Raw genomic sequence first — 14454 nt, 5'->3', positions numbered from 1 at the left:
ACATCTAATTTATATAATTTTTTTTAATCTAAACAGTAACTTTATGTGCTTTGAATATTCTCTTGTACTTCTTATGACTTTCCTTCTTCTTCAATAATCCTTTAAATTGTTGTGGAATGTAATTATTGGCTGCCAAATTTATCACTGACCATACAACTATTAGCACTTTAAAGCCAAATGTAATTTCTGTTAATTGAAACAAATTTCCCAAGAATGAATCAGCGGAAATGTTCATCAATCCAATACTGAGAACCACTGCAACAACAACATTTGCAATGAATGGTTTATTCTTATTCACTGGTTCTCTATATGGTGGGCCAACAGTCAAGATAATAGCACACAAAATGTATTGGAAATTAGAGTAAAAGAATAAGACAGTATTATCAGATGATTGAACTGCATCATCACCACCTGGAACAGGTTTAATGTACCAAGCTCTTGTTTGAACATACAACCAAATCAAAACTTGAAAGAACAACAATAACAAAATATTAACAACCAATGGAATCAATAATTTTGGTGAAACCAAATTGGCACTTGGTCTTTTAGCAACAACTTTATGATAAGCATTAGACCATGACATGAAAATGGCAATTGGTAAAATTAAAAACAAATCAATCCATAAGAATTGGAAATCACCCAAATTAGAACCTCTCTTGTATAAAATCGTAATTGTAATGAATTGAATAGCTGAATAAAGCGACATATACTGAAAACAACTAAAACTCGTTACCAATGAAGCTCTACCTTCTCTAATAACATCTAAAACACAACCGATTTCAAATAATCTAGAGGTGAATGGAGCAGCAACCGAAGCTTCAGCTTCTGATAATGAAATACCAACATCAGCAGCTTTTAAAGCACCACAATCATTAGCCCCATCACCACAAAACCCAACCGTATAATCCAAGTCTTGAAATTGTTCAACTAATTCATGTTTTTCATCAGGTGACATTCTTGCGAAAACATTAGCTTTTAATAAAACTTTTGTAATGTATTCATCTGAAAACAAATTAATATCATTCTTTAACAAATGTCTGAAAACATCACCTGAAACTGCAAGTCCATAGCTCTTATTTGAACCATAAAGGTCAAGACTACCAGAATCTAATGATAATTTCTCATCGTCAATCTCTCTCCAAACCAAGCCATCATTTTCAGTAAATGTTGGAATAAATGTTAAATCTTCTTTAACTAATCCACATTCTCTAGCAACACTAACAGCAGTTAATAAATTATCACCAGTACACATAACAGTTCTTAAATTAGCATCAGATAGTTGTTTCAAAACACCAGTAGTTGATGGTTTTAATCTATTTTCGAAAACAATAAAACCTAAAAAGTCCAATCCACTTTCAGCATCCTCTCTTGTAATTTTTTGAGAATACAACCAAGTGTTTTTTTTCAACTTCTTACCAGCACATGCAATAACTCTGTACCCATTATGTGTATAATGATACAACAATTCTTCAAAATTTGGGGGGAATGACTTTGGATTACAAATTTCCTTGATAACTTCAGGTGCACCTTTTGTCAAGACTGAGAATTGATCATTTGACTTGATGATAACACTCATTCTTCTTAAGTGTGAAACAAATTCAAAACTTCTCAAAATACCTAATAATTCATTCTTTTGATTCTTTGGATAAACAACAGCTGGTGTGATACCTGTATTTTCCGGTAATTGAGACTCATCAAATCTTTCTTCGTTAGTTGAAGTGAAACCTTTAAATTCTTCTTCATATTCCCAATCAGTAAACTTAAACATTTTGTAATCCAATGGATCACCAATCAATTCATCATCAACAACTCTTAGGGAATGACATGCAACTAAAGCTTTCAACAAATCACTATGGCTTGCGCTTATTGATTTGATATCTGTCAATCTTTCTTCAAAATGATCACCAGATGCATGAACCCCATAAACGTCCAATCCATCTTCGGTCAATGTACCAGTTTTATCAAAGCACAAGATATCCAGTTTACCACCGACATTAACTCTAGTTGGAGAGATACAAAAAATGTCTTTTTTTTTCAATCTTGATAATGCAAAACTTGTACCAATGGTTAACGTGGCAGGTAATGCAGGTGGAACAACAATAGTTATGATATCAAGTGCCCTTAATATGATGATTCTTGGACCTAAACCAAGTTTAATGAAATTTATTGTACTAAAGATGAATCCAAAGCAAGCAATAATAGTCATAAATCCAATATATTTAAAAGAATCCTCATAAAATTTAAAACCCACAGGTTTAGGGAATAACATTGATCTTAATAACGCACCTTTTGTAGTAGCAAACCCAGTACGAACAACTAAAGCCATTGCTGGGTCACCTGCACTATGTCTAACTCTAATAATCTTGGTACCATTGAATAGATATGATTTAGCTAATAATGGTGAAATTTGTGATTTTAATGAATCTTTAACTAAAGCATCCAATGTGTCATGCGAGGCTGGTAATTTTGAAACAGGGACAGATTCACCAGTAAGCATAGATTCATTAACAATACAATCACCAGATAAAAGAACAGAATCACATGGGAAAACGCTCAATGAAGGATCAGAAACTTCATAAACATCACCAGGAACTAAATCAGCTGCATCAGTTTCTTTCCAATAATCATTTCTCCAAACTCTAACTTTACATTCAAATTTGGAAAGTTCACGTAGTCTGGCCATTGTAGATTTTGTCTCCACTAAAGTATTGATTATTGAAAAAATTGAAATTAGGAAAATACAAGCAGCATAGTAATAATATTCATCAAAAGCCCACAAGATAATTGAAAATACTTGAAACATATAAAATGGGTGTAAGACTTCATCAACTAATAATTGAGAATTTGTTTTCTCTTTCAATTCTAAAGTATTTTCTTTGAAAACCAATGCTCTATCTTCATATGAATCTTTTGTTAACCCACTTTTAACATGATGTAACCAATCAAAATCAACCCAATTAGTGTTTGTTTTGAAAATGTCTTCAACTGGAGAATAATAGAAATTCAAATATCTATATTCAAAAGATATTAAAATTGGGATAATTGGGTTAACGTCAATGTGTGGTTGATTAGCATGTTCACTATTAGAACTTGAAGTGTTTGTTCTTGAAATTTCATCTAAATGAGGAACATTCATAACCGTTGATAATGAACGATTGTACCATTGTCTATTAACATCAATTATAGTTAATTCACCATGTTCAGTTTCAGCAACAACCCATTCAGCTTTCCCCAATGCCACTTTTTCACCATAAATTGAAAATTTATATTTAGGTAACCATCTGAGTAGTAGATAAAATAAACCAAAAGTGATTGTGGAAATGAAGTAATATAAATAGAGTCTTAATTTGGAAGTTTTATAACCTGCAATACCCAACACTAAATCTTCTTCAGCAATATAAAATCTTTGGAAATGTAATTTAGCAGGATGTGATGGATAATAATGATCATGAAGATCGGAACTTAGCTCTGGATAAGCGTTATTTGTATTTTGGTTATTATTTGATTGAGCAACGTCTAATACAGAATCATCATCATTATCACTCTCTTCAGCATCATCTAATAATGGACGATTTGAAACATCACTTGGAATACGATCTCTATAAGTGTTTGCAGAATAAGCAGAAGGTGATGATGAAGTCCTTGTTTGACGATCCATTGAACCATAATCTTGCATTGAAGCATTAGTGGAGAAACTTTGTCTTCTGAAATCTTCATAAATTGGTGCAGAATTCCAATTTGTATCGTAATCAATAGGATCATCAGGATCATCTAAAGTGGAAGCACCATGGGCAGTTTCAATATCTTCTGGGTCAAAAAATTTAAATTGTGAGCGACTATCAATCGATTGAGATCTTGATCTTGAATTAGAACCTGAACGAAATCTATTCAGGGAAACATTTTCACTGATAACATTTGAAGATGATTGAATTGAAGGTAATCTTCCACGTCGTATTGAACTAGCTGCAGAACTTGGAATTGAAGAAGGTGATAGCTCTCTTCTACCAAAATGGTGGAAATGATGGAAAGAAGTTATTGAAGATGGGATAATTTCTGAAGCAGCACCATCAAACATTTCAGTTGTATTTTCATCAATGTGAGCAGTATCCTGAGAAGCAATCGAGCCTCTTCTCAAGGACGATGAACGTCTTGAGATTCTGGACAAGTCATCATGTCTAGCAGAACGATCTGACATGATTGAAGTGACTACTTCCTGATTCTTTCAGTGTATGATTTGTTGTTCTCGAGTATAATTGTTTTGAAACCTTGAAGTTGTTTTTTTGTTCGTTATCTTGTGAAAAGGTCGCGAAAATGGCAGAATTTGGACACTCCCGACGAGTTGGTTTCAATTGGCTGAGGAATTGGGTATTTTTGGAAAGTTTAATTGTCATATTAGGAGGTTTAAAGTCAAGTTAGTCAAGAAATAATGGAAGATATATTACTTTAATATATTCTCAGCTGTTTACTAAAATCCATACTCTTTCCGGTAAATTAATCCTTGCCCTAACGAAATTCGGTCTTGCTTAGTCAGGGCTTTAACATCCCCACACCACTTTCGCCCACCAAAATTCAATTTTTTCCTCAAAATTTTCAAATTCTTCTTTTCAACTTTATAACAATTTGAAGGTGAATAACAACCACTTTTAAATGAATTCATGATTTCAATGTGTAAGTGTTGATAACTTTACTTTCATGCTCATTCTCATTCCAGTTTTTTATGTTTTCCCTTTGCTGATGAAAACTATGACAACAACAACTTGAATTTCTTCATCCGAAATAGGACCATGTGGATTTAAACATGCTTTTTAACCCTGATTCAAAGAGATAAATTAAAGAACAGTTTGATATAATGAGACATGACTGGCTATTTATACACCATTTTATAGACCATTTGACTAACAGTTTTTCTAGAATTATGCTTTGAATTGAGCTTATATTACATAGTTTTTATGGATCAAAAGTGCTTTTTTTCTGAGTTACCAGACGTAGACATATAACGTACTCGTAATACCTCTTTTTTATGATTATCGTTTCATAAAATCAAAAGAACCACTTTCTTCCCTATAAATTATCAAATTATTGAATTACTGAAATTAATAGTGAGCCCTTTCCGCGAATTAATTCTATGTGTGTATTTACTTTCGCGAATGTTTTCTGGGGCAAAAATCAGAATTCAATTTGAAATTGAAACTAAAACAGTTAACTAGAGAAGATAAACAAGCAATATGACACTCAATGAGCCATCTGTTGATTTCCATTTGAAGTTACAAGAGGGATCATTCAAGATTCCATATGAAGCAATCAGACGTAATTTCAAATCAGTACAAAAATTAGATGAGAAACAATTCAAAAAAGTGGATGAGTTGTATAAAGATTTTAACAAGGCAACCACCAAGAAGGAGAAATTAATCAAATTGAAACAGATAATCACAAGTTTAAAGCAATTTGAAAAGAAAATACAAACTAAAGTTAAGATTGAGAATGAGCTAGTTTCTAGAATCCAACATCGGTTAGATAAATTGAATGAATTGAAAGAATTGAAACAGTTATCAATAAGTGATGAAAAGAATGGTGTTAATGCTATAAATCAAGATAAATTATTGAATTGGTATAGAGATCAAACGAATTTATTAATTGCAGATTATTTATTGAAAAATAGTCATTTGATTGATCAAAATCCTGGATTATTATTGATAAAGACATTGGGTTTTGAAAAATTAATTGACTCAGATATTATTTTAGTTTCAAATAGGATCTCAACATCAATTTTGAATAAGAACTTAGATAATTTGATTCATTGGATTGATGAGAATAAATCACATTTGAAAAAAATCAAATCAAATTTAGAATTTGAAACAAGATTCCAAGAATATATTGAATTGATTAAACAAAATGAAATGAATAATGCAATCAAATTATTCAACACTCATTTATCTCAATTTACTAAATCAAATTTCAATGAAATAAAATTAGCTTCAGGATTATTAATATTTGCTAAAAAAGCTCAACTTCATCCAAATAGCTCAAATTTCACTAAATACAACACATTATTATCATCAAAACGTTATACTTATTTATCAGATTTATTCCTCAAGATTTATTACAAGATGCATGGAATTTCAGAAGATGATCCTTTATTAATTTATTTATCACTTGGTATATCAGCATTAAAGACAAGATCATGTCAATGTAATCCAATTTCCAAACCATTAAATTTTGAATCCATATTGAATAAGAAATTATCAACAGGTAAAGAGGATCTTAATAACCCATCAAATATTTGTCCAATATGTTCACTGGAATTCAACCAATTGAGTTCACAGCTTCCATATTCTCATAATGTCAAGTCTTATCTATTTGATAATCCAGTGATGTTACCAAATGGTAATATCTATGATAAGGAAAAATTGGTTAATTTCAGCAAGAATTTGACTATTTTGAATGAGAATGAAGTTAAGGATCCAGTCACTACAGAGATTTATACTGTTGATGATTTGGTTACGATGTATCCAACCTGAAGAACTAATTAATGCTATGTTGAATGATGCTATGAATTTTGTTCTTGTTGACGTAGTTTTTTTTATTAATTTAAGGACCTTGACTGTAACTGACTTTCACCATTTCTCAAAATCATGGCCTTAGTATTCATCCTTTCATTGATATCAATGAACGTGGAATTTATTGTTCCAAGTTGTTTTATCTCTATGTGTCTGTGTCCCATACCATCTACATCCAGACACCACGATCTTGATAATAATCAAAAAAAAAAATTGGAAGCTCATCTCTTGAATTATTAATTGTTCAAACGATAAAAGATTATTTAAATGTCATCAGAATCACAAGATGAAGTGCCCGCAGTCTGTGAGACCTGCTTAGGCCCAAACCCATATCTAAGAATGATGAGGGAAAGAGAAGCACTAGAGTGTAAATTATGTACAAGACCATTCACAGTATTCAAGTGGGCTCCAAAAAAGAATGGTGCTTTCAAAAAAACAATAATATGCTTGACATGTTCAAGACAAAGAAACTGTTGTCAAAGTTGTTTGATGGATTTAACCTATGGTATACCTATCCAATTAAGAGATGCTGCGTTGAAAATGGCTGGTGTCCAAGGAATCACTGGTGATGAACCGAAAAATGAAATATCAAAATTATATGTTGCAAATAATTCACAACAATTTCAAACAATTGGAGGTGCTTCAGTGACTTCGAATGCTGAAAGGGCAAAGGAAATATTGACAAAATTATCATTAGCTTTAAAAAATAATAAAAACCCTAAAAAATTGAATGATAAATCTGATCAATTACCATCACATATTAGTAAAATTGATGTCACTAAAATAATATCAAAATTGCCATTCAATGGTTCATTAGAACCTCCAAAGGATGAAACAATAACCACATTATTCATATTTGGAATTGATGAATCATTGCCAGAATATAAAATAACGGATTATTTTGAACAATTTGGCAAGATCAAATCTTTTGATTGTCAACATAAAGCCAGAGCAGGGTTTATAACTTTCCAAACAAGAGATAATGCTGAAAAAGCTACACAATCAATAACTTCACCACAACCTCAAGCACCAGGTTTATTAATCATTGAAAACATTCCACTAAGGATAACTTGGGGTAAAGAACGTCCTTTAGGTGTTTCCAATGCTGAAAAGATTAAAGTTGGTTCAGTTGTTGGTAAAATATTGAAGAAGTTTTCAAATCTTGGGAAAGAACAAAAGGCTATTGAAGGCAAAAAAGATGCCAAAGATGAATCAAAGAAACCAAAGACTATTAAACAGCCTGTGGGGAATGAAAAAATTACATATAAATCGACTTTGAAAGATTTTGAGCTATAAATTTAATGAATTTTTAATGTTTATTATCGTAGTTTATTTTGTTGTTAGATGCACTCCATCAACAACTTTTTAGAAGGCGAAATTCCAATAAACAAAACCTAGAACAATGTTAAGATACAACAGATACATGTCAACTTACGAAGGTGAGTAACGATTGAATCGATTGTTATGAAATTATCTAACCTTAACAGAGGAACACAACATACGGGAGAACAGAACCCCATCCCAACAACCAAGTCGGACACATGAGACGTTATCAAGCCGTCTTGAACATTTCCTAGAGGGTAGAGAAAATGGAACAACTACTCAACAGGGACAAGTGGAATTGCTAGTTAGTGCTCTTAGATCATTAAACAATGGAGAGTTTGGTGATTCTTTATTAGATCAATTAAACTCTGAGAAAGATATACAAGGTGTTCCTGAAGAATTTATAGATTCTTTAGATAGAGTCTCCAAGAAGAGTTTGAAAAAAGATCAAACTTGTTCAATCTGTACAAATGATTTTCTGGATGATCCACACCCTTTAGTTGTTAGACTACCTTGTGATGGTAATCATAAATTTGATTTGGAATGTATTTCACCTTGGTTAAAAGTTCATTCAACTTGTCCATTATGCCGTAAAAATCTGTTGGATAGAAAGAAATTTGATGATTTACCAGAAGATGATGAAGAAGTGGAAGAAGGATGGGATATATACGGTTGAAACTTTTAACTTTTATTTACATGCATTAATATAGAATTATATACTTTCTTATTGCTTTTTAGCTTCTTTAGTTTCAGCTTGTTTTGTTTCAACTTTCTTAGTTGATTCTTGCTCTATTTGATTCTCATTAGCTTTGAAATGTTGTTTGAAAACAGGATCATTTAATAATTGTTCAACTCTCTTTTTAACATCTGAATTCTCAGAAAGTGCATTATAATCTAATGTATCATCAAGTTGTTTTGTATCAACTTTATCCAATTCTTCTAAAAATTCTAATGATTGTTTTTGATACGTTTGAACTTTTATACCAAGACCTGCAGGACTGTGTTTTCTTAAAAATGAAACCCATAAATCAACAACTTCTGGTGTGGTATCATAAGCTTTAATCAATCTTTTATGTGTTATTCTTTGATAATTTTCTTTAGTTTTAGCATGAACGAATGGAGCTTTAATAACTGTCCATCTTTCTCTTCTTTTAGGTAATGGAATTGTACCACTAACTGGAATATTCAAATAATAAGCAGCTCTAATAATAAAATCACCATAAAATTCCACTAGTTGTGCATCATAAGAACGAAGTTGTAATTCAGCAACTTTATCATTATATTTTGGTTTATGTTTCATTGGAGCCCAGTAATTAGCCTCCACATTGACTGGTAATGGTCTATTATTTGAACCTTCAGCTTCTGTTGTGAAAACTTGAGGATTATATTCAACTTTTGAAGGTCTAACTGGTGTGATAGTTTTATTACCAACAACGGATCTTTTTGGAGCAACCACTGATGGGGCAAATGATCTTGCACTCGTACTGAAAGCACGAATGTTATTTCTAAGCATCTTCTTTAGTTAATGTACTGCCTTGACCTTTTCCACATTCAATTCGACCTTTGATATTTTGACTTTTTTTCAGCGAAGTTCAAAAAAAAAAGATGTTTCACGTGATCCCAAATTACCGGATTCGGTAGCCTTTGGGAAATAAAAAAAAATTCAGATAAACTTGACCAAAACAAAAAGTATTGGAAAGTTGGTTGAAAGAGAGTTAAAAAGAGGCGAAGATGGGTAAAAGTAGTAAGGATAAAAGAGATTTGTACTATAGGTATGTCTATTCACATTAAACTAAGTTTAAATGCCATTTTTCTAACATTTTTCACCATAGAAAAGCCAAAGAAGAAGGTTGGAGAGCTAGATCAGCTTTCAAATTATTACAATTAAACGACCAGTTCCAACTATTCAAAGGTGTTAGAAGAGTCGTTGATCTATGTGCTGCACCAGGTTCATGGTCCCAAGTTTTATCAAGAGAATTATTTGAGAAAAATAAGTGTAATGAAGATTCAGATGGAGTCCCACCAAAGATTGTTGCAGTGGATCTACAACCCATGGCGCCAATAGAAGGTGTCACTACTTTACAAGCTGATATTACACATCCAAAGACTCTCAGTAAGATATTGGAAATATTCGGGGGTGAACCAGCAGATTTCGTCTGTAGTGATGGTGCACCAGATGTGACAGGTTTACATGATTTAGATGAATATATTCAAGCACAATTGATTTTGGCGGCATTACAATTAACTACATGTTTATTAAGACCAGGTGGTAGTTTTGTTGCAAAGATTTTCAGAGGTAGAGATATTGATTTAATGTATTCACAATTGGGATTTCTATTTGAAAAAGTCATTTGTGCTAAACCAAGATCCTCAAGAGGTACTTCATTAGAAGCTTTTATCGTTTGTCTTGGATATAAACCTAGTCAAACTTGGAAACCAACACTAGATCTAAATGTTTCCACTGAAGATTTTTTCAAAGGTGCCAATATTGGAAGATATGAATTAAGAGATGATTTAGAATATGAAGAAGAAAAAAGAAATATAGCCCCATTTATTGCATGTGGTGATTTATCAAGCTACGATTCTGATGCCACTTATACGATAGAGTCAGGAGTTGAAAGAGTATCATTGGATCCAGTGCAAAGCCCTACAGCACCACCTTATAAAAAAGCATTGGAGATGAAGAGAAATGGTGAAATCAAAAGATAGATTTGTATATTAGGCTAGATCAATGTAATTGTACCAAACTAGACTTTTTCCCCTGTATTTTGATCAGTATCATCAGTTGTATCATCTTTTGCTGGATATGTAGGAGCAACATCGTGGACGAAAAATAACAAAACTAATGTCCCCAATCCATAACAAGCTAAGCAAAAATAGGTTGCATTGATATATCTTTTATGCAATTTTTCTTTATCACTCGTATCACCAACAATGGATGTAATCACAGCAAATGATAATGCAATACCAAATTGAGCAAACGTTTGAGCAATACCCGTAACTATACCTTGAAATTTCAAAGGTGTAGCAGTGATTATCATGTTTAAATAATGAATGAAATATAAAACACTTCCAAAACCTAACAAAACTTGACCAGTGAATGAAAACTTCCAATAATAATATGAAACTTTATAATCAACTCTTGAAAAAAGAATCAATCCACCAACACCAATTAAGAAACCTAATGTGGAGACCCATTTTGGAGAAAACACACCATAAATTTGTGACATTAAAGTCAACGTAAATAATAAAGTCACAATAAATGGTAAATATCTAACACCTGTAATTAAAGGAGAGACATCATCAATATATAAGAAATATGAAGTTGAAATAAAAATCATTCCAAAATAACCACTGAAATTTAAAATTGAATTGAAAACTAAAGGAATGAAATTTGGAATTGTCCAAACTGGTTTTGGAATCAAAAGATGAGTATTAGGAAACATTTTAGGTGAAACATAGTTTTCATAAATGATAAACACACCAACCAACACAAAACCAATTGGTAATATAACATAAGTCTTTGGGCTATTCCAATGTTCACCAGCTTCTGTGAATCCAACAATAATCAATAACAATCCACTAATCAATATTGAAGATCCAATGTAATCTAAGTCTCTCAATTTATCTTTATTTCTAGATACTATTGGGAAATTGAAAAACGCAATTATACCTAAAAGTAATGAAATTGCAAATGAAACATAGGTGATACCCTTATATTTCACACTAGATTCAAGGAAAGCACCACCAACTATTAACCCTCCAGCATTTGCACTAGAAAGCATACCTGACAATACAGTGATTGCCATATTCAATTGTTTCCCTTCAAACATATGAGCCATCAATGCATAAGAGCTTGGAATTAAAGTAGCAGCAGCCATACCTTGGAAAGCTCTAAACACTATAAAGACATAAATATTATTGACAACTGCACATATTAATGAAATTATCGCGAAAACAATTGAACCAATAATAAATTGAGTATCATGGCCAATGATATCTCCAATTCTACCAGCAAATCCAATAAACCCTGCAAATGTAACAGCATAAGCAGATAGTGACCATGAGGCAATAGGCGCTGGTGAGACATTGTAATGTTCATGAAGATATCTAACTGAAACCAATATGGAGGTGACGTTGAATAAATCCAACATGGTACTTGTCATAATCATCAAAAAGATGAGGATTTTGCTTTGTAAAAACAAAGGTGTTTTTTGTTGAAATCTAGTTCTATCAATGATGTAAGGCATTATGAGTTTTCTGTTGGTGAATAAATTTTTGTATCATAACTAGATATTGGACAACTTCATCTCTTTTTAAATGGTTCTCTTTGAAGAACCATTACTAACTCATAACAATAGAATTATACAGTACTGCTAGTAACTAATCATAACACTGATGTATACAGCACTATTTAATTACTAATTCTGGACCAGTTTTAACTGGAAAACTGTCAATTTCATGTTGTTATTGTACCTTTTCGATAACAGTTGATGATGGTTTTAGTTATTACAAATTACAAATTGCACTTTTTCTACAGTAAATCTGTCAAACATAAAGGTCAAATAAGTTGATTACAATTCTACAATTTAGCCTCAAAATCAACTTTATTTGAAACTATACAAAATAGATTAAATTTCTACACTCTTTATAGGTTCGTTTATTTTGATGGAACAACAGAATCATCAGGTTTCAAAGTTGGGAATAATAAAACTTCTCTAATGGTATTTGAATCGGTTAAAAACATGGCCAATCTATCAATACCACAACCCCAACCACCAGTTGGAGGTAAACCATATTCCAATGCATTACAGAAGGTTTCATCAACTAATTGAGCTTCATCATCACCTTGATCTTTTTGTCTAGCTTGTTCTTCAAATCTTTCTCTTTGATCAAATGGATCATTCAATTCAGTATAAGCATTACAAATTTCTTTAGTAGCAACGAAAACTTCAAAACGTTCACATAAACCAGGTTTTGAACGATCATATTTAGCTAATGGAGACATCATTTGTGGATGACCAAAGATGAAAGTTGGGTTGAAACACATATCTTCTAATTCACCAACCAACTTATCCAACATACGAGCATTAGTTAATGGAGGTGGACAATCTAATTTATGTTTAATTAAAATAGATTTCAAGAATTCACCAGTTTCTTTAGTATGTAATTGATCACCTGGTGGGAATTTAACATCAAAGACTTTTTCCAATTCTTCAATCATATTAATTCTTTTCCATGGTCTTGAGAAATCCAAACTTAATTCTTTACCATCTGGACCATCTGGATGATATTTAATAACATAATCACCAGTGATTTTTTTAACCATTTCAGAAAATAACATTTCAGTCATATCCATTAAATCATAGACATCAGCATAAGCTTGATAAAATTCACAGGTTGTAAATTCTGGGTTATGGGTCATATCAATACCTTCATTTCTAAATTGACGACCAATTTCATAAACACGATCCATACCACCAACAACTAATTCTTTTAAAAATAATTCTGGAGCAATACGCATGTACATATCCATGTTTAAATCATTATGATGAGTGATAAAAGGTTTAGCAGTGGCACCACCGGCAATAACATTCATCATTGGAGTTTCAACTTCAATGAAATCTCTATTATCCAAAAAGCTTCTAATGTATGAAATAATTTTTGATCTAGTGATAAATCTATCTCTTGTTGAATTGTTAACAATCAAATCCAAATATCTTTTTCTATATCTTGCTTCTTGATCTTTGAAACCGAAATGATCAGTTGGTAACATATGTAAACATGGAGTTAATAATTGAACTCTTGTAGCAAAGATTGAAATTTCACCTTCACCACCTTTTTTAGGTTGAGTTCTACCAGGATAACCAACAACACCAATGATATCACCTCTTTTGATCAATTCATGAGCTTCTTCAAAAGGTTCAGTGGAATCTTGAGCTTGAGCCATAATTTGAATTTGAACACCATCACCTCTCAAGACATAAAATTTCAATTTTGAACCAGATTCTCTTTTGGCATGGATTCTACCAGCAACTGAAACACTAACGTCTGGTAAAGTTTCACCTCTTTTCAAATCTTTATAATTTTCTAAAAATTCTTTTAAAGATTGACTAACTTGAAATTTATGAGGATAAGGATTTGGACTATGAGTTTTTCTTAATTCATCAATTTGTCTTGATCTGATTTCGAAATATTGGTTTGGAGTTAAATCATCATCAGTTTTCTTTTTTGGAGCTTTTGTAGGATTAGCTTCAGCATTAGCTTGTTGTTTAGCTAATTTTTCAGCTTTTTCAGCATCTTTTTGACGTTGTTTTTGTCTCTTTTTCAATTCAGATTTTGAGACACGTTCACCAGTGACTTCATCCAAATGAAGTTTTTGCACAGCTTCAGCAGCTTGATCAGCTTCAGACATGATTAATGGATTGATTCCTGAATTTATTGAGTTGAAATTGTTTTCGACTCATCGACGTTTTCAATTAAAAAAAAAAATCAAAAATCCTCGGAAATCTCAAACCGGTAATTTTCGAGGGTTACAAAGTTTTTTTTTGGTCAAAGAAATGAAGAAATTGTT

The 14454-nt window shown here is 31.9% G+C and overlaps 8 protein-coding genes across 8 annotated transcripts; 4 read left to right on the top strand and 4 right to left on the bottom strand.

Moving 5' to 3' along the window:
• Positions 1–34: 34 nt before the first annotated feature.
• YPK9 (putative acid anhydride hydrolase) lies at positions 35–4141 on the bottom strand (the record flags this gene model as incomplete). The annotated part of the gene is made up of 1 exon (XM_019180651.1): positions 35–4141. A coding segment is annotated over one exon (4107 nt), but the record flags the coding sequence as incomplete, so codon positions are not given.
• A 1084-nt stretch (positions 4142–5225) lies between these two features.
• FYV10 (glucose-induced degradation complex subunit FYV10) lies at positions 5226–6518 on the top strand (the record flags this gene model as incomplete). The annotated part of the gene is made up of 1 exon (XM_019185836.1): positions 5226–6518. The coding sequence occupies one exon, from the start codon at positions 5226–5228 to the stop codon at positions 6516–6518; it is 1293 nt and encodes a 430-aa protein (XP_019037108.1).
• Positions 6519–6854: 336 nt separating this feature from the next.
• On the top strand, positions 6855–7715 carry ECM2 (Pre-mRNA-splicing factor ECM2; the record flags this gene model as incomplete). The annotated part of the gene is made up of 1 exon (XM_019180693.1): positions 6855–7715. A coding segment is annotated over one exon (861 nt), but the record flags the coding sequence as incomplete, so codon positions are not given.
• Positions 7716–7959: 244 nt separating this feature from the next.
• On the top strand, positions 7960–8556 carry WICANDRAFT_64051 (uncharacterized protein; the record flags this gene model as incomplete). The annotated part of the gene is made up of 2 exons (XM_019183662.1): positions 7960–7996; positions 8045–8556. 2 exons carry the CDS (start codon positions 7960–7962, stop codon positions 8554–8556), a joined length of 549 nt encoding a protein of 182 aa, XP_019037106.1.
• Positions 8557–8688: 132 nt separating this feature from the next.
• On the bottom strand, positions 8689–9228 carry RSM10 (mitochondrial 37S ribosomal protein uS10m; the record flags this gene model as incomplete). The annotated part of the gene is made up of 1 exon (XM_019180645.1): positions 8689–9228. A coding segment is annotated over one exon (540 nt), but the record flags the coding sequence as incomplete, so codon positions are not given.
• Positions 9229–9611: 383 nt separating this feature from the next.
• Positions 9612–10589, top strand: TRM7 (tRNA methyltransferase TRM7; the record flags this gene model as incomplete). The annotated part of the gene is made up of 2 exons (XM_019182183.1): positions 9612–9652; positions 9713–10589. The coding sequence occupies 2 exons, from the start codon at positions 9612–9614 to the stop codon at positions 10587–10589; spliced, it is 918 nt and encodes a 305-aa protein (XP_019037104.1).
• Positions 10590–10627: 38 nt separating this feature from the next.
• On the bottom strand, positions 10628–12130 carry WICANDRAFT_64048 (uncharacterized protein; the record flags this gene model as incomplete). Its single annotated transcript, XM_019183661.1, has 1 exon — positions 10628–12130. One exon carries the CDS (start codon positions 12128–12130, stop codon positions 10628–10630), a length of 1503 nt encoding a protein of 500 aa, XP_019037103.1.
• Positions 12131–12540: 410 nt separating this feature from the next.
• Positions 12541–14295, bottom strand: KRS1 (lysine--tRNA ligase KRS1; the record flags this gene model as incomplete). Its single annotated transcript, XM_019184998.1, has 1 exon — positions 12541–14295. The coding sequence occupies one exon, from the start codon at positions 14293–14295 to the stop codon at positions 12541–12543; it is 1755 nt and encodes a 584-aa protein (XP_019037102.1).
• Positions 14296–14454: the final 159 nt, after the last annotated feature.

Source organism: Wickerhamomyces anomalus, assembly GCF_001661255.1.
Source record: "Wickerhamomyces anomalus NRRL Y-366-8 unplaced genomic scaffold WICANscaffold_5, whole genome shotgun sequence".
Classification (NCBI taxonomy): domain Eukaryota; kingdom Fungi; phylum Ascomycota; class Saccharomycetes; order Phaffomycetales; family Wickerhamomycetaceae; genus Hansenula; species Hansenula anomala.
Note: the sequence above shows the minus strand (reverse complement) of the source record. Positions and strands in the feature narration are given on the sequence as shown.